Genomic DNA, 25,569 nt, shown 5'->3' with positions numbered 1-25,569 from the left:
TGCATGCTAAGAATCACATTCTGTCTAGACGCGACGCGATCTAAAGTTCCGATTTCCATACTAGTGTGGCACATGCCAACAGTCACATTTCTATCTAGATGTGACGCAAGCTAGGCTCGGAATTCTAAGTGTGGGGCATGCTAAGAATCACATATGCTAACAATCACATTTTTAAAATTCCATCTAAGTGTGGCATATGCTAATAATCATATTTCTATCTAGATGAAGCGGGCTAAGCTTGAGAATTCCATCTAAGTGTGGCATATGCTAGCAATTATATTTCTATCTAGATGTGAGGCAAGCTAGGTTCAGAGTTCTAAGTTTGGTGCATGCTAAGAATCACATATGCTTACAATCACATTTCTGTCTAGATTTGGCACAGGCTTTGTGGTTCTCTCGGGGTATGGTACTAGTTAAAACTATACTGCAGGCAGTGTTAGCTCTCCAGCCATAATAGGTTTAGGCTGGTGGTCACATCTCTCTAATAATGCATGGTGTAGGTCTGTAGCAGTCTAGGCCATTGAAAGGTGAGTTACAGTGGCATGAGCTTTCTGGAGTAGAGTAATTGCTCTACCCCCCACCCATGCCAGCACTTACAGTTTTGTCGGTGTCTGGTGGCTTCATTGGCTTCCCCTGCTGACACCTGCAGACACACCTCGGAGTCGCCAATGTCAGAGCCGCCCTTGGCCTTGGGGCCCTTAGCAGGAATGGGTTATTTCTCTAGATATTGTTAACCACCTGCAAGTCTGTTTTCAGGACAGAAGAGCACCATAGACAAGGCTTTCAGGCTTGTTTTAGTCCTGAAAAAGAAAAGCCAAAATCTATGCTGTATTTATCAACCTGAAGATCGCTTTTGATGGGGTCCTTGGGCTCAACTATGGCAGGTATTGAGAGAGGGACAAATCCCAGGACTTCTACTAACTTAAGTACAGTCTCTGTATTGCAGGACCTGTGCACTGGAGACTGGCAAGGGAATGGTCTACCTCCTTCAATATTGAGAAGGGCGTTAGACAGGATGTGTCATGGACCCACCCCTTCTCTCTTGCATTTATATATTAATGAAGGAATCAGGGATCTACTAGAACAGTGCATAGATCTGCCAAAATTATGCAGACTGGATACCAGCCATATTGTTTGCAGACAACGTCGTCCTACTGGCTCTGACTCTAATGGGGTTTAGGAAGACCTTGGACTTTTTTTGGTAGGAAATGCAAAAGTCTGGACCTGGAGATCAATGCCAGTAAGACCAAGTTAGGGGTCTTCTGACCGTTACGCTGCAAGGCTCAACACTGGGATGTGAATGTAGAGGGTAACAGTCTAGAGCATGTAGCATCCTACGATTGTCTGGGATTAAAGTTCACAAAGAACTGCTTCTGGCCCTCCCACCTTGCAAAGGCAAGTACCATCCTAGACTGTAATAGTGGGGCTGTGAGGAGGTTTGCCCAAAGGCATGGGGCAGGGCAATATTACTAGCGATTAAGGTTTACAATTCCCAGACTAAACCTTCTGCACTATATGGGGCGGAACACTGGGGGTGCTCCAATGATCAGGAGCTTACCATCAAAGAAAATAACCAGGTTACTCACTGTAGTGACCACCTTACTCCTAGTCCATAGTCCCCTTTCCTCCATACTTATGGGACATTCTCTGTCCTGTGGGACGGGACCGGAGTACTTTGTAGAAGCATTAAAAAAAACTTTAGTCCTTCCTCTCTTTCTACGCGGGGTACGGCACGCGGCCGTAACCCCGCCCATCTCAGCTCCGCCCTGCGCATCGCCCATCAGTTCTTTTCTATCGCCAGGTCACAGACCTTTAAGCAATAACAGAGGAACCTTATTAGAAGGGACAACGGGTGGGCGTATGGAGGAACGGGGACTATGGACTAGGCGTGAGGTGGTCACTACGGTGAGTAACCTAGTTATACTCCTACGTCCTGTCCCCTTTCCACCATACTTATGGGAGATTCCCAAGCACTTCTTACAGGAACTACCGGTCGATGGAAAAACCCATATTGAAACAGGTTCTTCAGCACAGCCTGGCTAAACTGAGCATCATCTGTGGAGCTCAAGTCTAGACAATGTTTACAAAAAGCCGATGGGGAGGCCCAAGTAGCTGCTTTTGCGATTGTCTCCCAGGGGACATATTTCTGAAAAGCAACCGCAGCTGCATTGCCCCGCACCAGGTGCGCATGAATACCTTTAAGAGGCTGCCGACCCTGAACAGTGTAAGCATCCAGTTGAGAAGAGTTCCTAAATTCAGATGTTCTGTCTAGATAGAACTTAAGAGCCCTTCTCACATCCAAACAATACAGAACCCTTTCAGCTTCTGAAGCAGGGTTCGGAAAGAAGACCGGTAGGGAGATCGATTGGTTCAGATGGAAATCATAGACCACCTTTGGCAGGAAAGAAGGATTTGTCCGTAGGACCACCTTATCCTTGTGGAAAACCAAAAAGGGATGCTCCACCGATAAAGCTTGGAGTTCACTCACACGCCTTGCTGAAGTAACAGCAACCAAAAAGGACACCTTCCACGAAAGATGCTTGAGGTCCACCGTTGCCATTGGTTCGAAAGGTTTATGGCACAACCCCGTAAGAACCACATTCAGATCCCACGCCAGGTGCGGCTTGCGAACCGGGGCATAAAGGCGCGTCAAACTCACGAAATGTCTCCTAATCACTGGATTAGACAGAGAGTAAGAGCATTGGTCCGTGGATAGGTAGGCGGATACCGCTGAGAGAGAAGTTCTGCAAGACAGAACGTGAATGCCCGACTCTGCTAGGTGGGACACGAAAGACAACACTGTCAATCGTAGCCGCCCTTGGGTGCAGGCGTTTGTCTAAGCACCAATGACAAAACCTAAGCCATTTGCTTCTATACCGAGACCTTGTCGAGGGTTTCCTGGCTGCCTTAATAATGAGATGTTCTATTGACTTGAACTCAGGCACCATGCCGCCAAGCTCAACGATTGTGGGGAGGGATGCCACAGCTGTTGATCCTGGTGAAGCAGAGGAAGAGGCGGGAAAGCACTGGTAGCCTGATCGGTGGATACACTGACAGGTGTTGAAGTTCTGAGAACCAGAACCTGGCCGGCCACCACGGGGGTTATGGGCAGAAGAGAACAGTTCATAGAGTTCTTCATCTTGCAAATCGTCCGATGAATCAGAGGCAGAGGCGGGAAAGCATAGGCCCTCATGTTGTGCCATGGAATCTTGACAGCATCCCCCAGAGAGGAGGCTCCCAGCCTGTTTCTGGAGGCATACAGAGGAAGTTTCTTGTTTGCCGTTGTCGCTAAAAGGTCCACTTCCGGAGTGCCCCAACACAGGAAAATCCAGGAGAGGGCGTCTGACTTAAATTCCCACTCGTAGCTGACCATCGTCCGCCGACTGAGGGCACCTGCCGTGACATTCAGCTGGCCCGGAATGTGTACTGCGACTAGCCAGACACCACGACAAACCGCCCACTCCCAAATCTGGATGGACAGGTCCACGAGAGGGGGAGACTTGGTGCCCCCCTTGCTTTTTGATGTAATACATTGACACCACATTGTCCGTGCGGATACGGACCACTTTGTTGGCAATGATCGGTCTGAACGCCTTGAGCGCTAGGAAGATCGCCAGAAGCTCCAGATGATTTATGTGGAGGAGCTTGTCCTGATGCGACCAAATATCCGAGACCTGAAGAAGGTCCAACGTCGCACCCCACCCCAGAAGGGAGGAGTCCGTCGTGACCGTCACCATAGGAGCTGGGTCCTGAAACCCCGCACCCACCGACAGTTTGCTGACAGACAACCACCATTCCAGGTCCGTTCTCATGGAAGCCGGAATCAAAATCAACTTTGAGTCCAGATCCACAGCCCGACGCCAAGAAATCCGAAGAGCCATCTGAGTGCACCTCATCTTGAGACGAGCAAGAGGAAGAGCCAACACGCACGAGGCCATGAGGCCCAGAAGCCTCTGGAAACACCAGGCCGACATGCTCTCCGACTCAGCAAACATCTGATACGTGGCCAACAGATCCGCCATTCTGTCCCCGGTCAGGTACACTCTGCAGTCGATCGTGTTCCAGTGAAAACCCATGAAAATCAGAAGCCTCTGGAAACACCAGGCTGACATGCTCTCCGACTCAGCAAACATCTGATACGTGGCCAACAGATCCGCCATTCTGTCCCCGGTCAGGTACACTCTGCAGTCGATCGTGTTCCAGCGAAAACCCATGAAAATCAAGTCCTGCAAGACCGTCATGGAAGAATTCTGCCAGTTCATCGACAGCCCAAGATGGAACAGGAGCTGGAGAGACTGAAGATTGCACGCAGCTTTTAACGGGCAAGGGCTGCGTAAGAGCCAGTCGTCCAAATACTGATATAGATGGATACCCTGAAGACGAAGATAGGTCGGAATCACTGACATCTTCGTGAAGACACGCAGTGCCGAGCTGAGGCCAAAAGGAAGCACACGAAACTGGAAGTGCTCCTCTCCCACAGAGAAACTGAGATATCTCCTGTGTGGATTCCAGATCAGAATATGCATGTACGCATCCTGAAGGTCCACTATGCTGAGCCAATCGCCCATTTGCAAAGAGGACCGAATCTGGCCGGGCGTAATCATCTTGAATTTCTCTTGGGGTAGGAAAAGATTGAACTGGGAAAGGTCTAGGATGGTGCGCAGGCCAGCCTGGTTGGGTTTGGGCACCGTAAACAGCCGGGAGTAGAAGCCCTCCCCTCGTTCCCCAGGGGGAACAGGTTCCACAGCCTTGAGGTCCAGTAGTTTCTGAACCTCGGCTATTAGGGAGGACGACCCCGACTGTTGGAAATAAGGGTTAATAGGCGGGGTAGGGGGTAAGGGTAAGCCCGCCCGAGCGACTGACAAGACCCACCGGTCCTTGGTGATGGTCTGCTACGCCTCCCAATGAGACGCAAGACGTCCTCCCACCGGGGTCTCATGCGAGCGCGGAGAAACCTCATTTGGCGGGCTTTTCAGTGGTGTTATCACCTGAACCTGAGGAAGAGGCTGAGTAGCGGGAGAAAAACCGAGTCCGTTGCTGCCTCTAGCAGTAATTACCCAAAGGGGTATCCGCTCTGCGGGATTTCTGATCTAGATACCCTCTGAAACCAGAGGAGGGCCGGCTTTGCAACGACGGTCTCTGGGTTCTAAAGGAGCGGACAAGGACTTAGCTGTCTGGGTGCTGTCCTTCGTTTTGGTAAGTTCCACATCCGTTGTGGAATGGAAAAGTTCCTTACCGTCAAACGGCAGGTCCAACACCTTGTCCTGCACCTCCTTTGAGAACTAGGTGGCATTCAACCACGCTTATCGAGAGGTATCAACTCCCAGCATAAGGCCACGAGCCGAAGTGACGACGTGATGAGCCGCGGCCTCCAGCAGATCCTGGGCCAAGACCCGGGCATCGGATAATCCCGCCTTGAAGTCCTCCAACTTCTCGACTGGAATGAATCCCTCGAACTCCGACAGACCTTTCCACATTTTCATATTCGCCCCCGCCAACACCATTTCTGCATTGGCCTGCGGGAGCTGCAGGGCCGAGTTAGCAAAAACCTTCCTCCCGAGAGAGTCGAGGAGCTTGTCCCCTTTGCCCAGAACATGAGTAGCCGTCGTAGAAGAGGATGCTGCAGGTCTGGACTGTAAAGTGGCCGCAGCCACCACCGTGGAGGAGGGGGGCAGACAAGACGCAAGGGCCACCTCTTCCGAAGAATGCAGCCTATATCGCGCGTCAATTTTCTTATTGACGAAGAGTCCAGAGTGTGGCTTCTCCCAGACTCTACGGACCTCGGCCAGAACGTCCTTCTGCAAGAACAGGCCGGTACGCTCCGAAGGAGATAAGGTGAATGCCCCCGAAAGAACACCCTCCTGCGGAGCGGGTGCCTCGGGCACTGGGACATCCAATAGACACATCATGTCCAGTACCCGGTCGTGGAAAGCTCGAATAGAGCGGGGTTGGTCTTCACTGTCCTGAACGCCCTGCGCATCATCCGACATGTCAGGGTCTTGCTGAGCTGCGTCGGGCACCGTCTTGTCCACCGGGGACAACGGGGGCAAGGGCGGAAGGGTTGGGGGAGGAACCGCAGGCAATGGCGGCACCGGCAGAACCACCAGAGGCGCGGGTGGAGCCGGAGGCGCAGGCGGGTATATTTCCCTGTAAAGGCCCTTAAAATACTCCCTCATGGGGTCGGTACGCATGAGCGTCTGAAACTTGCCGAAAAAAGCGTCCTCCGGAGAAGGCTTTGGAGCTACCGGAGGCGCCTTCTCATGAGGAGGATAATTCCAGGGAGGCAGAGGGGAGACTTGCCAAACAGGCCCATCCCCAGAGGTGTCCACATAAATCAAGGTGCCGAACCCACAGGCAGCGAGATGTTGTGCGGAAGAGGCATCCGAGCCTTCCAGTCGTAAACTGGACGAAAAGGATGCCCACAAGGAACCTTATGTTCACCCAAAGAACCAAACACCTGAGGCCGATGGCGTAGTTGTAGGGGATGCACCCAAAATGGCTGCCGTGGTTGTGGCGGGAACAGCCGCCATTTTGCCATCACCTGAGGGGAACTGCGGCACGAGTGGAAGTGAAGCAGGGGTCCCCCCCGATGGATCAGGGGTCTTCATTTTAGCCTTTACATAAGGAACCTCGGCCGAGCCGGTACTATGCGGCCTGGAATGTTTCTGCGACATACCAATAGCCAAACTAGCCTTGGCACTGCCGGTAAAGGAGAAACTTTGATTCAAAAGCTCACCCCTTGCCCCCTCAACCGTTCTGGTGTCGCCACAAGAGCGGGACCGATGCAAAAGATTTTTCACCGCTAAAGCCTCCACAGGCTTCTCAGAACGGTTTATCACCTTAGCCTCTATACGAGGGACCTCGGACCCAAGTCCGGTAGAAGCCTCTTCAAAGTGGGCTGCTCCGAACATAAGTTCGGTTTTACCAAGCCCAGCCGAGGCCTCGGGGAGCACCCCGGTACTTTTGAGGGAATCTGATAAGGAGGCCTCGGAGCGAGCTCCGGTACCCCACGACTCAGTAGAACTAAGTCTACACGCAGCCCCCACAGGAGGGGCATCGGATTGTAATCCAGTGTCCACAGGCCCCTTACGGAGACCCTCTGTGAAAACTTTTTAGGCCCAGAAGGCACCTCAGAGGCAAGCCCTGGGGACAGAGCGGCCGACACTCCTCCCGGTCCGGGAAGACCTCGGGAAGGAGTCCCTCGGCCGGGGTGCTCTGAAAAGTAAACTACTGACTGGGCGTTTCTTCTTTTTGTCAATGAAGGATTGAAAGTGCGTAGGAGGAGTACGCTGAAAAACCTCCTCCCACCGCTCTGACGTTGAAAGTCCCAGACCGAAAGGGAATCACAATAGAAACAGGGGTCCCAACGGTGATCGGGACCCAAGCACACTAAACAGAGGATGGGGGTCCGCCCTCATGAAGCACCGCTGACAAGAGTTACAATTTGGAAAGTCTAGTTTAAACGACAGACGGACTACTATGCGATCGCTAGCGAGAACCAGAGAGGAGGAAAAAAGGAAGAAATTCTTCCATAGATGCAAGTGCGTCCAGTCCCGAATGAGCGGAGAAAAAGGACTGATTGGCGATGCGCAGGCCGGAGCTTAGATGGGCGGGGTTACGGCTGCGTGCCGTACCCTGTGTAGAAAGAGAGGAAGGACTAACATTTTAGAAACATTTTTTGATGCTTTTACAAAGTGGCCCGGTCCCGTCCCACATGACGGAGGAATGTCCCATAGTATGGAAGAAAGGGGACGGGACAGCTACTCTTACTTCCCTTAAGCACACCTAATGCCTTGATCCAGATGTAGATGGACACAAGGCCAATAATTGAAGAGATACAACTCAAGCCTGTGTTGTATTGGGCTCGGATATGAGGTACAACGGGGTTAGTAAAATATAGGGAAGCTTTAAAACATATCATGTCTTTGGAGGGAGGAAGATCACTCCCATGGCTTATTCATGTTAAGAGGTGCCTGAGCGACATGGGCTTAAGTAGGTATTGGAAAAAGGCCCATGAAATATATCTGGAAACAAAGGCCATCATCAGGGAGGCAGCTATGGCCAGAGTACGGCATAGGATGGAGGCCGTCTGCCTTCAGCTTTCTATGAGGGAAGCAATATATAGAATTTAAACAGGGCTTTGGCTACGAAGAATAGCTGGACGTTGTTGTCCCGCCGTTTACACAAGCACTTTGCCTAAAATGTAGGTTGCATACTTTGAGCGTAACTACGTTCATGCGTGCTTGGAAGGCTGATGGAAACAGTATATGTCCCTGCACGTAAATTAGGCAAGGAATCAATAGCCCATTTCCTATTTTTGTGCGCTTGTTACAAGGATCCGATATCCAGATATTTGAAGTAGTTATTTAAACTCTTTAATTTTGGCGGGCTAGGCCAGGCCCTGAATATGTGTAAGCCGATGCAGCACTTAAACATTGTTTACTTTGTTGCAAAGAATCTGCATCGGGCCTGACACAGAAGGAATCATTTGTTCAAAGAGGCGTTATCACGTTGAATTGGTATTGCATGGTACCATTGGAAAATGGGCCTGTTATAGTATGAATTTTGTCCATGTACTGTATTGTATTGTATGCACTTTATACAGCTATTGTAGTATACTAGTTTTAGTATTACTTTAATTATCGTTGTATGATTGTTATTTTCAGCTAGTTTAAAGTATTCCTAGCAACGATTTAAACAAATTTTAGCTTGTTGTTTCTATTGGATCCGACTATCTGATTTATTTATGTGTGTCAGTTGAGGATGTCCCCCTGTTTTGTTTTTGTTCTGTTTTATGTAGTCTGTGTGTGGTCTTTATGTCTTTGTAATGTTCTATGTTGTTATTTATTCTTATTTATTTATTTTTTTTTTAATTAACTAATATTTTGGATTAGGTATCTTATATTGCGATTGATACGAAATGTGTCTTGTATTATTAGAAATGTTTCAATTTTTATCCATGATTTGGACTTTGTTTTTGCTTCTGTACCTATGAAACACTGAGTGTTATGTTTGATACTCTGTTTGAACTTTTGGTAATGTATATTTTGTTTATTGAAAATCTTGAAAATAAATTTTAAAAAAATGTTTAGCTTTGTCATAATGCCATGGTTTTTACTTATTTTATATTTGGTTGTATACATTGTTTGCTGGCTCTATGATTTTATATCGAATAAAGGCACATATGAACTGAACTATTATTAACAGGATTTTAAGCTACACAGTTAATTGCAAGTGGACAGGACTAGAGGCAGGGCGCTGTGGGAGAACAAGATGCTGCAATGTACAGAAAAGCTTTCTATTTGACGTAGGATAAACGCTTCATAAATTCATGAACATGCCTAAAAAAAGAATAAGGACTAGTACTTTTTTTGGGAAAAGATACCAGAAAATATTGCATTTGTGTTTTGCCCACAGATTCAATATAAACTTAAGTTGAACAGTTAGGATGTTTTATTTTTTTTTTAAAACACTCATCCACTATCCGCAACGAAAGCCACATGTCCCTCCTGTTGATCATTCTTCATAAAGTTTAACTGATCCTTGGCAATGGCTCCCAGAAAAAAACTGCAATGCTCAGCATCGCCTGGAAAAGACCCTATTCACACTTCATAGTGTGTCTAGAACCATGCTGCCCAGATCATCATTAGCGAAAGATGTTCCGACCACTCATCCATTGATGTCTCAATAAGAGAAAAACTCTCCTTAAAGCACGGTGGCCAGCAGAAATGAGGAATATTTGGGGGTAGCCAAGGATCTATCTGAAATTATGTTAGACTCCACCAAACATCCAGAACCAGCCTTCCAGCCATCTGCTCAAGTGCTTCGTCTGCATATCCTTTCATTTAGGGTCTATGCCTTTTCAAAGAAAATGCTTTTGCCGAACTGTAGATTTACACATGTGTATTGTTTGTACAAGTTTATTTTTCCTTCTTTATAAAGGGTATGGGGATTCCACCCTAAGCCCATTGACTCTCACCCTCACAAAATATACCTATCTTCACCAACGTCTCTTCCATGTTTTTACTGGAGGGATTTTCGTTTGAGAACGATTATCGTTTCATGATCACAGAGATGTTGCTCCTTTTCTAGAACAAAGGACGCCCTGCTTTTCTTCTAAGATCCAGCGATGTACCCAGGATTTTGGGAGATGAGAGAGCAGTGGGATTTTCCACCTTTAGAGGGCAATGAACACACTGGGAGGGCCAAGAAATGCTTTTGGTGGACAATTTTACTGAAACAACTCAAGAGTGCAGTGTACGGAGCCGTGCAACTGAGTCTAAAGAAGATCACTCCAGACTACTTGCAGCACTTTCAGTCTGAAAATCCTACCCATTCAATAGAGCCCATCTTCACTGCACCCAAAGGATACCTCTGTGCCACCCCCAAATAACATGAAGCAGCTGGAAGGGGGAGGGCGGTGATCAAAGGTCAAATATTTGAAAGAAAACTGCTTGCCAAAGTGTGAACAATACATGCAATAGGAAAGGTTTTGCATACCTCATCGGAAACTTTGAACCTCCTCAGCAGTGCCACCACTTTCTGCTTGAAGTTTTGTTGCTACGAAGGGAAGCAAATGGATCATCATTATGGTGGGATGAGAAATTAATTGGAGGTCTCAACACAAAGCAATTACTGCAACTCAACATCACCAACAGTTAATGTGAAGCATTTAGGTGAATATTAAAAATGCAAGTATTCAGGGTAGTATGCAGTCAGACCTGGTCAAACAACGCTGTTTTACTGCAGATTTCTAGTTGAGCTAGAAGTCTGGGTATGTGGCATAAGAAGAGAGCTTTAAAAATAAGCAGTGGCCCGGTTCATTTAACAATCTCTTGTGACATTTAGTTAACAAAATGTTATGCAACAAGCAGGTCTGACTGCATTTCATTTGTATTAAGGGAGTTACATGTGACACTAATGTCATTAGCTCTTGCTTGCGGATAGCGCTGATCTGACAACAGGACACATTATGCACACTCAAGATCAATCCTAAAAAAGCCACAGATGCACTATGCACACTCAAAATCAATCCTAAAAGAGCCACAGATTAACTCATCAGGGAGAAACTAAAAATAATTATGTGTTTGGCAAAGGGGTATGATGGAAATGTCGGTCTCGCCTAGTGAATTAGTGTAGGAGACGCCCATGGCCCCTGAAAGTTGAGCTGTGATGCTATGTATTAGGGAGCAGAAATGTCCCTTTGATGCTTCCCCTACCTGCAGCACTCTTTGCCCGTTGTCAATAGTGGTAATGGTTCAACGATTTGGCATACTTATGGATTTGCATCTGTGTTTTAGCATCTTTTCTTTAAAAAAGGAAGGTGCCCCCATACCCCCCAGCTTTTTTTTTTCTTCCTTTCACTCTCCCATCTTTTGCTTAAACCCTTTCCCTTTTATTCATCTGTTTTGCTGAATTCCTGACTAACAAGGACAAACTGATGTAAATTAGTTTTTAAAATATTTTTTTTGTATCCTGGTGCAAGTTCCAACACCTCCCCCCCTTTTTTTTTGGAGTGTACCCCTTTCCCGTTTTTTACAATGATTTCCCTGAAAAGCAACCAAAACGTGTCAATGCACCGATGAAAGCACAGCCATGTAAAGCCATATACTGTGCTAATTTATACAATAAGTGATATTTGAAACAAATTAGGCAATGAGATTGCGACTGCAACGTCTAAAGTAATCCAATCCTGGCAAATAACCGGCTTTGAGGACACTTGCCAGTAGCAGACCATCCTGCAGTAGGCAGGGCGTTGCTAGTGGTTGTGCCTTCTGAGATTTCAATCAATGCATGCATTTCTTCACAGCCCTTCTGCGTACAGTAAACTGAACTGTGGCAGTCACAGATAAGGGTAGCGAGAGGAGAGGTCCAGGCTTGCAGATTTGAACAAATATCACCTCATTCTGCACCTAAGTCACTAGGCCGCATCTCCTCTAAGCTACTTCGCTTCGGTTTTATTTATTCTGAAGCCGGCAGATGTCCCATGTACCTCAGACATTTGAGGATGAAAGAACATCCTTTAACCCGTATACTGGAAGGGCACGAACAACATACCCAGACAGATGAACAAGTTACTTCTTACCTGGTAACGTTCTTTCGATGGGATGTTCCTCCAACGTATTCCTTATCTTTGATAGATCATCTCCCAGCTTGTTGGCCTCGGAAAACATTTTCAGTAGAGGGCGCTGCGCGTCGACGCCCCTCGAGCCGATGTCCCTCGACAGCCTCCGTATCGGCGCCAACATCATCACACATATAAATAGACTCGCGCAGCGTCCGTTGCTCAGTTCCGTTTTGACGTTAACAGCTGTTTGACATGAATTGGTTATTGACCTTGAAGGAGTGTAAGCTGCAACCAGAAGGGAAGTGTTACTGCGGGGTTGGATGGGAGGGGCGATAAGGAATACGTCGGAGGAACATCCCATTGAAAGAACGTTACCAGGTAAGAAGTAACTTGTTCTTCGAAGGGATTGTGTCCTCCGACGTATTCCTTATCTTTGATAGACTCCCATAGCAGTGGTGTGTAATTGGAGGTGGGAGTAAAACGTCATGATTCCTTTTAGGAATGAACATAATGTAATACGGCTTTGCCAAACCTAGTCTCTTGACTAGAGGAGGAATCCAGGTTGTAAAATCTTGTGAAGGTATGTGCGGACGACCATGTGGCAGCCGCACATATGTCTCGAACCGGAACCCCTCTTTGGTGGGCCGAGGAGGCTGCGATACCCCTGGTTGAATGAGCCCTAAGATTTTGAGGCGGCTCTTTCCCTGCTAGTTTGTAACATTCCAGAATGGCCAAAATAATCCATCTGGAAATGGTTTATTTTGTTATCGGTAGTCCCAATTTGTGCCCTGAGTAACCTACGAACAGTTGGTCTGCTTGCCCAATCCTAGCAAGTCTGCTGATGTAAAAGCTTAAAGCCCGCCTTGGGACCAGCCTATGTAGCCTTTCTTCCTCTTTCTCCGGATGGGGAGGCGGATAGAATGAAGGTAAGGTCATTTTCTGAGTGATGTGGAATTCAGAAACCACCTTTGGGAGGAAATTAGGCTTCACCTGTAGGACAACATTGTCTTTATGAAAAATTGTATGAGGGGGTTTACAAGATAGAGCTTGTAATTCGCTCACCCTTCTAGCAGATGTTAAAGCCACTAATAAAACAGTTTTAAGGGTGAGAAATCTTAGCGAACAAGCGTGGAGTGGTTCGAAAGGAGTACCCATCAGGAAATTTGAGACTAAATGTAAGTCCCATAAAGGAACCTGGAACGGTCTTGGAGGATAGACATTAGTTAATCCCTTTAGGAATTGTACTACTAAGGGTAATTTGAAATAGGATGGCTCCTCTGCAGTGCGCTTGAAGATCGATAGCGCTGCGAGATAGCCCTTGAAAGTGCCAACTTGAAGGCCTGAATTTGCCAAGTAGAGTAGAAAGGATAACACCGTTGGTGTACCACATGAAAAGGTGTGGATATTCTCTTCTCTACACCAGCTGCAAAATGTGTTCCAACGGCAGCAGTATCAAGACTTTGTTGCTGGCCTTCTGGCCGAAAGCAACACTTCCATGACGTCATCAGGGAGGTCCCAATCCTTGTATCTCAACCTTTCAGAAGACAGGCGTGAAGGTTGAGGGTTCTGATGTCTGGATGGAGAACCTGACCTCCCTTCTGTGAGAGAAGATTCTCCTTGAGTGGAAGACAAATTGGAGGGCAGATGGACATGTCCAGAAGGTCCAGGTACCACATTCTCCTGGCCCAGTCTGGGGCAATTAGGATCATGATCCTCTGGAATCTTCTCAACCTCCTGATCATTTGAGGAATGACAGGGAATGGTGGAAACGCGTACAGGAGTGGAAACTCCCAGTCCACTACGAACGCGTCCCCTAGAGCTCCTCTCGGGGGAAATTCCGTTGAACAAAACAGATTGCACTTCCTGTTGATACTGGTGGCGAACAGATCCACTTGAGGGGTTCCCCAAAGGGCAAAGATCTCCTGAAGGACTTCCTGAGCTAGTTCCCACTCGTGGGAGACTGTGCCCTGCCTGCTCAGAGCGTCCGCCGTCAAGTTCTTCTCTCCGGCTAGGTGAACTGCCGATAGAGAAATTTCTTCTTGAATTGCCCAAAACCAGAGCTGCATTGCCTCTCTGCACAGTGGCAGTGATCCTACGCCTCCTCTTTTGTTGAGGTAGTGCATGGCCACTGTGTTGTCCGTCATTATCAGGACATTTTTCCCCTGTACAGATGGCAGAAAAGCCTTCAGCGCTAGTCTGATTGCTCTCAGCTCTAACAGGTTGATGTGTAGTCTGGACTCCGATGGAGACCAACGACCGCTGATGGTCAAGTCGTTGGTATGGGCTCCCCACCCCGTGAGTGAGGCATGGCCGGAGATAACCGTAGTCACAGATGCCTCACTCACGGGGTGGGGAGCCCATACCAACGACTTGATTATCTCCGGCCATGGTTGCCAAAACAGTTCTCCCTTCAAGATGTTTTTCTGGCAGGCCCACCACTGAAGGTCTCGAGCCACCTTGTTCGGAACCTGAAGGTCTGTCATTCTCCCTGAGAATTGTGACCACTGAGTTCTCAGTGCCCACTGAAGAGATCTCATTCTCAGGCGAGCCTCTGGCACAAGGAAGATGTAGGATGCCATGAGGCCTAGCAACCTCAAAAAGTCGAAAGCTGGAGACGTTGGGCATTTTGAAACTTGGTGACCATCTGCAGACTATCTTGAGCCCTCACCTCTGGTGGTGAGGCTTTTGCCAGGGAAGTGTCCAGGACCGCTCCAATGAACTAGAGTCTCTGTAATGGCATCATCTGTGACTTCTTTAAATTGAGGGAGAAGCCCAGTTTATGAAGGAAGTGGCATACTTAATCTAGCTGAATCTGAGCTTGTTCCGGAGATACAGCTCTGATCAGCCAATCGTCCAGGTAGAGGTAGACGTAGATCCCTTCCCTCGGACTTGCAGCCACTACCGACATTAGCTTGGTGAAGACCCTCGGGGCGGAGAACAGCCCAAATGGCAGAACTCGAAATTGATAATGAGAGCCGCCAATTGCAAACCTCAGGTATTTCCTGTGTTTGCGATGGATTGGCACATAGAAATAAGCATCCTGGAGGTCCAGAAATACCAGCCAGTCCTGGAGCTGGAGGGCCTGAAGGATTTGAGAGAGAGTTACCATCTTGAACTTGTCCTTCCTGAGGAACTTGTTCAATTCTCGTAAGTCCAAGATAGGTCTCAGTCCTGCGTCTTTCTTCGGTATGAGAAAGTAGGGGGGAAGGGGGGGTGAGTACCAGCCCTTGTTCCTCTCTGCTACAGGTACTGGTTCTATGGCACCTTTCTCTAGCAGGTCTACAATTTCCTGCAAGAGGAGCGGATCTGGAACTTTCAGAGATCTGTTCCCCGGTGGATGACTGAGGGATGCATAGAAAAGGCAAGCAGTAACCTTGGGCAACTGTCTCCAATGCCCAAGCATCTGACGTAATAGCCTGCCATTCCGTCAGATGTTGAGTTAACCTGCCCCCTACTGGTGTCTTGGGAGGAGAGTCCTCAGAGCGGTTTGGAGGCGGCTGATGCAGATGCCGAGGGTAAAGAGGCACCTGCTATTGCTGCGGCTTTTGTATTTTTAACCCGTCCACCTCGGGTGAATTTTTTGTGACCCTTTTGAACCGGCTGTCCTCTGCCCTTTCCGAAAGCGGAATAGAAGCGAAAGGACCTACCTCTCCAAGAGGTTCCCGAGGGGCAATATGGTGTCTGAAGGATTGCAGCTCCCAGGGATTTTGCAGCTGCCTTTGATGTTTGAAGCTTTTCTAAACTGTCATCCGCCTTCTTACCAAACAAGGAAGAGCCGTCAAAGGGCATATTCAAGAGTGTGCTTTGCACATCTGGAGCAAAACCAGACTTCCGCAACCAAGCAAATCTCCTGGTTGTTGTACTTGCCACGATGGCCCTGCTGATGCTGTCAGCAGCATCAATGCCAGTTTGAAGTGATTCGCACATAGCGTCTTTACCATCTTTTATGATGTTTAGGAACGCTTCCCTTTCTTCTCCCTCCGGGAGGCAGTCAGCCGCTGATGAAGCACACTCCCAAAGTGTGCGGCTGAACCTTGCGAGCGTACAAGTAGCATTGATGGATTTCAACGCCATGCTACATGCGGAAAAGACTTTTTTGGCCATAGAATCATATCACTTATCATCCCTGTCCTGTGGAACAGTAGGGTAAGCTGATTTACTACCTGATGAAGTAGCTGGCTGAACAACCAGACTCTCCGGAGTTGGGTGTTTGGATAAATATTCAGGGTCAGCAGAAGACACCCTATATTTAGCTGATAATTTTTTGTTAACCACCGGGATTACCTCAGGTGGTTCCCAGTTTGCCAATATTCTCCTTTGTAATGCCGCATGAAATGGCACCACCGGATCCTCCTGTGGACCTTTGACCAAGATGTCTGTGAGGTCGTCTTGCTGAAAAGCAGGTGAGGGTGTGGACCACCCCATAAGCTCTATTATCCTTGCCATCAAGGTTCTATAAGGGGTTTCAGCATGTTCCCATGGGTCTGGTCTGGCAAATTCCACTTCTGGGGAAGTGTCCAACCCACTTGCTTCCTGTAAGGATTCTTGGAGGTCTTTCAACCTACCTTCCTCAGAGGTAAATTCCTCTGGTACAGGAGTTGCAGATCCCTGCAACTCAAAAGGTCTTTCCTGATCTGAATCCTCCCCTTCTTCATAAAAAGGTAAGACTCTGGAGTGATCAGGTCTTGAAAATGGTATAAATCCCATTTCCAGAGCAGAAGGGGCCAAATTTGTCATGATTGGCTGAGAAAACGTCGACATGGACGTTAAAGGCTTCGGAGCCAATCGAAAAAGGCGTTGAGAAAGGCGGTAGAGGCCTCGATGAACTCGAGAGTATCGGAATTCTACTCGAGGTTGTCGATGACATTCTCGTGATCGCGGCTCTGGGTATGGCCACTGGCTGTGAGGTGGCCGTGGGTTTGTCCTTTCTCAATGTCGAAGATGGCGTCGACTCGACTGACATGTGCGTCGAAGGGATCTTTGACGACGGCGAAGACGCGACTCTGTCTTTACTCGAGGGTTTGTGACGCTCTCGAGTGGTTTCTTTCGCCAGGTGCTGCGACTCGCAGCGTTTTGATTTTTCGGGTCTTTCACCCAGGGTATCACCCTCAGCAGTCTTCGAGGGGGTCGAGGCCGCTTTCTCGAAGACGCTAAGCATCTTTTTCCTGAATTCATCCCACTCAGCCTGAGAGCTATGTTTTGCGGGGCAGGAGATCCTTTTCGGGGAAACGGAATCAGACGAGGAAGGGGATCTTCGACATCTCTTTTTTGAATGCTTGGATCTCGAAGAGTGATGGGAACTGCTTCGAGACCTAGAACGAGAATGTCTTTTGTGATGGCGAGGAGACGAATGTCTCGACTCCGCCGAGGAAACTTTCGAAGAAGTTAACTGCCTTACCTCTCTCGAGCTTCCCCTTACGCTCCTTGAAGGCTTTCGCCGTCATGGACATGCAGTCATCACACTCCGAACAATGGTGCTCGACTCCCAGGCACCACAAACAGATCCATCAACGACATTTTCTTTCCACAGTCTCGACATTTTTTGAAGCCGGACCATGGAGTCGTCGGTTTGGATGAGGAAGCCATCGAGTACGAGTCGGTATTCACGAGGGATAATGAAGTATATTTGACTGAAGAACTGAGCAACAATATTCCGAGGCCCCACGAAGCGCGGAAAAACAGAACTGAGCAACGGACGCTGCGCGAGTCTATTTATACGCGTGATGACATCAGCGCCGATACGGAGGCTGTCGAGGAACATCGGCTCGAGGGACGTCGACGCACAGCGCCCTCTACTGAAAAAATGTTCCGAGGCCAGCAAGCTGGGAGATCTATCCGAGCCCAGCAAGCTGGGAGATGATCTATCAAAGATAAGGAATACGTCGGGGGGCACAATCCCTTCAAAAGAGTTAATTGCTACAGTGATTTCTGATAAAGGCGGGTATTAGGCATTTTTCTTAAAAACAAAGATGAATTGCAGTAAAAGGTGGGCATGGATAGGGAGATTAGACACTCTGCACATGCCTGCAAATATATGAAGCAAAACCAAAAGTTGATGGCTGGAAGGTTTTCAATAAATAGAAACCCCGGGCACTGCTCTGGGCAACCTTCCAAACCATTGTTTGCGAGGCTGGAACATGTCTGGGGTTTCTTGTGTTTCTGTGCAGAGGGAAACTGGCCTAGCAGTTCAGGCTTGGCATCGGCCATTGGTGGCAGCACCTGACCGATTAGCATATGGCAGGACCCCTTTTGCAATGATGCAGACGGGCTAAAAAAACAGTGGTGTGGAAGGTGGCCCAGAGCAGTGCCCGCGGTTCAATTGTATTCAAAACATTCCATGCATCAAGTGTTTGGTTATGGAAATATCTAAAGGCATTGTAAGCCTAGAGGCTAAAAGGAAATTAAATGCAGCTACAAGGCGTACGCTCATCAGTATCACAGGATCTGGAGGACAAATATGCCAAGCTGGAAGTTTCAATTCCATCCAGATACAAGCGGTATGCCATTACCGTTGTCTCACATCTTCCCTGTATCCCTGTCGCCCTCTTACTCACACCCCACAGAAGCAATATCAACTATAAGAAAAGCAGACACACCCCTCCCCCTTTCAGGACCTGCAAAGAAACCGTTCACGCCGTCAGCAAGCGGGAAGCACCTTCTTTCTCTGAGGATAATGAACTTGTGGAGCCATCTTCTCCACGTGATTACGCTTTTCAGATTATTTTCTGAAACTCGGTACACCACAGACTCTTAACAGTAGTGTTGGAACCTGAAACAAAGTGTCTGCCTCTTGGCATAGTAAAGGCCCTTTCTGAAGCGAATGAGCTTGATTCGTACATCCTGCTCCCCAAAATAACATGGCACCTGCCAGTCATGACCATGTGCTTGTGGTCTCCAGTGGAGATTCATCACAGCATTCATTGCGGCCTTGGAATTGCCGGCACACCCCTCATGCGCAGCCTGTATGCCCTGCCCATATGTCGGTGTGATGCCAACATGATCTCCCATGAGCAAAGTGCAGTGGCCCGGGAGCGAGCCGGGAACCGCTACTCTCCTCCGTGAGTATGCAACTGCTGAAGCTTTGACCAGTCGTCGCCACCCCTGTGCCCGGGTGCAGAGAGGGTCTCCATTTGGGCACGTCTTAGAGTCCCTTGCAGCGCCTACCAGGGTTCCAAGGACACACATTGGAGCCTTCGGTCAGCAGGGACTTTGTGGGAGCATCCACTCGCTCTTTAGGCAGTGTCTGCTAAAAGGAGTCGCAAATACTGTTGCCCAGCAAAGCTCTGCAGGGAGAGGATTCCTAATGTGAGACTTCAGCTCTGCCCTACACCAGAGTCCGGGTGGATAAGGCCTTACGGGACACCAAGCAGTGTTGGAAATGGAAAATATTAACTGTGGGATCCCACCAGCATTGACCGGCGCAAGGGTTGCAAATCGCAGGAGATTTTTCTAAGCCCCTTTAAATTCAAGAGATTAACACATGGATAATACACAGGGGAGGAGTGTTCCCTATGATGGTTCAAACAAAGTATAAAAGATGCACACCTTTGAATCCTACACACCTTGATCAAAAATGTTCTGCAGAGTGCAATCCTAAAAGGCATAGTAACATGGGCTGTGAGCAGACATTCAAGTGGTGTAGGGGGTAAGTAAACTTTTTTTCCCCCGAGGGTCAATGCCGCATCCCGGATTCAGCAAAGCAAGAAAACCAATTAAAACCATTAAAAACCATCAGGAGTTTAAATGGCATTCCCAAATCCGCGATCCGGAGAGACTTATTTTGCCGGATCCGAGAAAATACAGCTCAATGACCAGCGCCAACACTAGTGGAGTTATTCCAGATGGGAAAATGGGTGGAGGTTTGTACCTCAAAAGTAAGCGCTGGGACAAGAAAGAGGGACGTGTAGGGAATATCAAACGTACTTCTTTGATTTTGACCGCCACTAACTCGACCAGTTTTTTTTAAAATAATTTTAACAATTATCAAGCCTTCAATCAACTGAGATCCTTTGCTAATGTCAAGCCAACGCAGAGCGCGTTTCCACAATTTCCTTCACTTCCTTCAAGATACCGAAAAACGTGCTGACTGGAAAATGCGCGTTACCACACGTTCTCCTTTTCCCTCCTTATAGGGTCAGCATCAGCTGTATGCACGGCCTACTAATGCACACCACCACCACCACGTATACAATCACATTCCCTCTACTCTACCACAGGCCCTTCCCTTCTTCCCGAGGTCAGTTCTGTGCGTCTCTACTATTTCTGCGTCTCCCTACCCACACCATTTGTCATGTTTCCCTTTCTTCTTCCTCCTCCTCCTCCTCCACTGACTATGGGCCGATTACTCGGGGCGAGGGCACAATGCGCCACTTTCTCCTGCAAGCCATAGGCGCCCGGCATGCGCAGCAAAACGTTATATCATCGGGAGCCTAGTTCGACCTTTGACCAACCACTAGGTGGCGCCAGAAGCATGGTTTCGTGGCGCAGCCTCATTGGAATTCAATAACTCTCGGCGCTCTGCCTGGGCAGCGGATGGATGTGTAATGAGATCATGACATTTCAGGTGCCATGCTGGGGTGAGAGTGATTAGAGGCAGAGGTGCTTTGGCCTACTTAGAGAATAGAGGCACCTTCTCTGCTGAAGCCTAATAACCAACTCATGAAGTAGTTGAGTGGTTCAAATAATAAACACATTATTACACTGGGGAATACAATCATTCAGGCATCCACTTTACTGCTCCAGCTCCATGAAAAGGCTCAATGTGTTAAACTCTGTGTGGCATCCAGAGACCGCATTTTACAGATTCCAGTAAATGGTCCTTTAGTTTATTCGGCACAGGATTAACGGTGGGCGCTCTGTCTGTACTATGCTTACAGTACAAATTAACACTCCCAGAAGACTCAAATAGACAATCCATTAAATTAGCAGAGAACTGCGGAGCTAGGCTGAAGCGATTGGCTGTTGAATATTCTGATGAGGATGTACGACTTTTTAGAGGTTACATTGTAGATACAATAAAGAAGATTGTGACACGCATGTTAGCAGTTTTACACAGAGCCATCTCAGTGGAATAAAAATACTACACGGACCAAAACCTGTTCGTTATCCAGGCTAAATTGAAAGCCTCCGTTATTCTCAAACGTATGGACTATGCAGAGCCGGTCGAGGCAGGGGGGCGGGGGAAGGGGGCGCAGGCATCTGACCCATGGAGTATGAGCAGAATGAATGCGTATCCTCCAGATCTCCTAAAGCATCAGAGCCCCCTGCTACCGCATCTCCCCCCACTCAAGAAGAAACCATGTTCTCTGGTGCTTGCACCCGTCCTCCCTCCATTCATTCATTCATTCATTCATTCATTCATTCATTCATTCATTCAGCTAAGCACCGACCATTAGCGCTGCAGTCACAGCATGACCATGGTCAACAATCAATTCAGAAGGTAAGTCCACTGTAAAACTATATCATTCGTGCTCCATTCAAAGAAGTCAGAATGCCCGCCAAATGATGTGCACATTCTGTTGTGGGCCTTGCATGGCAGTGTTTTAAATTAAAATCTTTGCATTTTTACAACGTGTATGCATTTTGTGTCCCTTCCTATGACATCAATACGTGTGAAAATTGGAGGGGGCCCGACACTTACTTTTGACCCGTGGTCCCGCAAGTCCTAGGGCCGGCCGGACTATATGCGCCTAAGATTTAATTTACTGCCATCATATGAAATAACGGGAACATGGAGGGGGATTACTAGGTCTGCTACAAAGTGCGATTTTGTACTCCACTGTACTTTGTTAGGCATGTTCTGCACCAGCAAAAGCGATGGGGAGGTTTTATGGATGTTAAGGGAATAGTTTCTTACCTGTAACTCCATTTCTCCAGCATTGGTATCTTTCATGGATTCACATGCTTAGAATATTTCCCGTCGACAGACTGGGAACCCTTGGTAAGCTTATAAAGCCTTTTCCCGTAGGAAAACGTTCGACACTTTTGTGTCCTATCTACGTAGTTTTGGGCAGTGCACGCACGCCCCACTAGGACGTAGTGGTATAAATGCACCGCCCCCGCGGCTCCCTTCAGATTTTGATCCCTCCAAAGTGGAACTGGGTGAAACAAAAATTACAAGTTGATTGCATTTTGGGGAGGCCGGAGGGCGCATGTGAATCCATGAAAGATACCAATGCTGGAGAAATGGAGTTACAGGTAAGAAACTATTCCCTTCTCCAGCATTGGATCTTTCATGGATTCACATGCTTAGAATAGAATGCACAGCAGTGAACTTGAAACAATGGAGGTGTAAATGCAACCCATCACCCACCCCATCCTGCAAAAAGGCGAATCATAATCAAATAGGATTCGAAACTAACAATATGCCACAGTACTGCACCGAGTGACATTTATATAAGCCAAAAAAGCATACATAAAACACACGCGTTTACCTCCATGCGTGTCTCTCTCTATCTATATCTATCTATATCTATATCTATCTATATATCTATACAAATAGATATCCAAACCAGCATAGACCCTCTTCAAAGAGACGGCCTTACCTTATTGAAAAAGATGTCGTAAATCAGCTCGTCCCATTTGAATCTCGTCCGCATGCTGTCGGTCGAGGCAGTAGTGGCGGGTGAATGTATGGGGCACTGACCATGCCGCCGCCGTGCAAATGTTGTCAGTGGAACCCCTGCCCACAATGCCGTTGACGACGAAGTCGTCGAATGAGCTCTCGCACGTCCTTGTAGCGGTTTCCCCGCTTTTGAGTGACAGAAAGCAATCGTCGATGAGACCCATCGGGCCAGTCCTCGTTTTGAAATTGCCTTCCCCTTTGTCGAAGGCCCATATGCAACGAAGAGTTGCTGCGTAGATCAAAGTTGTTGAGTTCGATGAAGGTAACAATTTAGAGCTCTCTTGACATCCAGGGTATGCAAGACCTTTTCCGCAGCTGATGAGGGAGTCGTGAAGAAGGTGGGCAGGACAATGGATGAATGTTTATGATAAGTCGTAGGAACTTTCGGGATTAAACGAGGACTCGTTGACAAGACCACTTTGTCTTTGAAAAATCTGAGATATGGAGGGTCTATGACCAATGCCTGTAACTTTGAGATCCGTCTAGCCAATGTTATGGCTATTAGAAAAGCCACTTTCCATGATAAAAACTTCATCGACGACGTGGCCATCGGCTCAAAGGGTGGTTTCATTAACCCTGCAAGTACCATGTTAAGGCTCCAAGTCAGTGGAAACCGCTTAATCGGGGGAAACGTCTGGAATAAACCTCTCATGAAGTGTTTCACTAACCTGTCACTAAACAAGGGCGTTGATTTCCTCCCTCTTGTGAACCTGGAGATGGCCGCCAGATGAACCTTTAGTGATGAAAAAGACAAACCACTTTGCCAAATGTAGTAGATATGGGAGAATCTGTTCCGGAGTAACCCTCAGAGGTTCCACTCCAGCCTGTCCTTGGCACCACGTACAGAATCTCCTCCACTTACACCTGTAAGACTTGTTGGTGGACGGGGCCCGCGCAGCCTGTAATATCTTCCGACAGTCCGAGGGAATGTTCAAGGCATCAAATTCTGAAAAGTCAGGAGCCACGCTGTGAGGTTGAGGCTGCTCGGGTTGGGATGCCACACCGTCCCTTCGTCACGGGACAAGAGGTTGGAAACCTTCGGGAACGCTATCGGGCGATCCGCTGACAGATAAAGCAGGTCGGAAAACCATGGTTGCCTCGGCCAACACAGCGCTATCAAGATGACACGGCACCTGTACCTGCGTATCCACTGCAGAGTTCTCCATATCAGAGGGAACGGAGGGAAGGCGTAGAGGAACTTGCCCGTCCACGGGAAGGAAAACGCTTCTCCCACCGAATCTTCCTGTGGCCACCTGCTGGCGTACACCTCGCACTTCCTGTCCGCCTTCATGGCGAAGAGATCCAGTTGAGGTCGCCCCCATTTTTCGAAGACCTTCGACAATTGATTGGTGTCTATTTCCCACTCGTGAATCTGGTTCATATTTCTGCTGAGCGAGTCCGCCTGCTCATTCCTCACTCCTGGCAGGTGATGAGCTACGATGGATATATCGTGTTTTAGAGCCCAGTGCCACACTTTCTGAGCCTCGATGGAGGGGGTTCTGGATCGCGTGCCGCCTTGTTTCCTTCAGTAAAACATTGCCGTGGTGTTGTCCATCAGAACTCTCACTGCGGATCCTTTGATGTGAGGCAGGAACGCCCTAAGGGCCCAGCGGACCACTCTCAATTCCAGAACGTTGATGTGCAGGAGAGATTCCTTCTGAGACCAACGGCCTTGTGTCTGCAGAGTGACTATGTGCGCTCCCCAGCCAGTTAGGGACGCGTCCGTCACCACGGTGAATTGGAACCCCGGCTCCTGTAGGGGTACCGCTTTGGAAATATTCTGAACTTTCTTCCACCACCGAAGAGTTGATAGGAGCTCGTCGTCATCGACGGTCAGCCTGTCCGACCAGAGGCCCTGTACCTGCGTCCAACGGTCCGCCAAAAACTGTTGCACTGGCCTCATGAAAAGGTAGCAGTTGGGCACCAGAGGAATTGCAGGACGCCATAGCTCCCAGGATTGATGTATATTTTCTCACCGACAGCCTGGAATTGATTTTTAACTGACTTGCCAATTGACTGAGCCTGGTGATCCTGTCGAGGGATGGTCTGACTAACCCCAACTGGGTCTCGAACTGTGCACGCAGAAACACCAAGGTGTTGGACGGCGTGAACAAGGATTTTTAGAAGTTTATTGCAAACCCCAATCATTGCAAGAGGCTCATGGTGTCCTGTAGACTCCTGTGCATTGACGCCGGGGAGGACCCCCTCAACAACCAGTCGTCGAGATACAGGTAAACATGGTGGCCTTGTCTTCTCAGCCAGGCTGCTACCGGAGCCAGGCATTTCGTGAACGTTCTGGGGGAAGATTTCAGTCCAAAGGGAAGAACTGTGAACTGGTAGTGAGTCCACCCTACCACAAACCTTAGGTACTTTTTGTGTCGTCGACACATCGGTATGTGGAAGTACACATCCTGCAGGTCCAGAGACGCCAGAAAATCCACTTTTTGAACTGACCTGATCACCTCCTGGAGCGTGAGCATCTTGAACTTTGTGTTTTTCAGCGACTTGTTTAGTTCGCGCAGGTCTAGGATGGGACACCACTTTCCATCTGGCTTTTTCACCACAAAGTATCGGGAATAAACCCCTTGACCCCTTTGTGACAACGGGACCAGTTCTATAGCCCCTTTTTGTAGCATAAGTGCTACTTCCTGCAGCAACACGCTCAGATGGGATTGAGCTACACACGCCGGTGGTATATGCGGAGGGTTGCTCTTGAATTGCAGGGAATGACCGTATTTTACAGTGTCCAACACCCATTGATCTGTTGTTATCCGCTCCCATTCGTTGATGTAACATGATACTCTGCCCCCCAGAACGTTCCAATGCCCGTCATTGCTGGTCCTTACTCTGTTTATCCCTCGTCGACGACGAGTAACTT

The 25,569-nt window shown here is 48.3% G+C and overlaps 1 protein-coding gene across 3 annotated transcripts in view; it reads right to left on the bottom strand.

Moving 5' to 3' along the window:
• PACS2 (phosphofurin acidic cluster sorting protein 2) overlaps positions 1 to 25,569 on the bottom strand; it is a 1,334,790-nt gene that overhangs the window by 459,325 nt on the left and 849,896 nt on the right. For all 3 annotated transcript variants that reach the window (XM_069638734.1, XM_069638735.1, XM_069638736.1), the window contains one exon: positions 10,501 to 10,560. In XM_069638734.1, coding sequence (XP_069494835.1) covers positions 10,501 to 10,560 — 60 coding nt within the window. The remainder of the gene's footprint in view (positions 1 to 10,500; positions 10,561 to 25,569) is intronic.

The sequence above is a fragment of the Ambystoma mexicanum genome, chromosome 14 (assembly GCF_040938575.1).
Source record: "Ambystoma mexicanum isolate Mex_15411 chromosome 14, UKY_AmexF1_1, whole genome shotgun sequence".
Taxonomy (NCBI): domain Eukaryota; kingdom Metazoa; phylum Chordata; class Amphibia; order Caudata; family Ambystomatidae; genus Ambystoma; species Ambystoma mexicanum.
The sequence above is the reverse complement of the archived record's forward strand: the minus strand, read 5'-3'. Positions and strand labels throughout refer to the sequence as shown.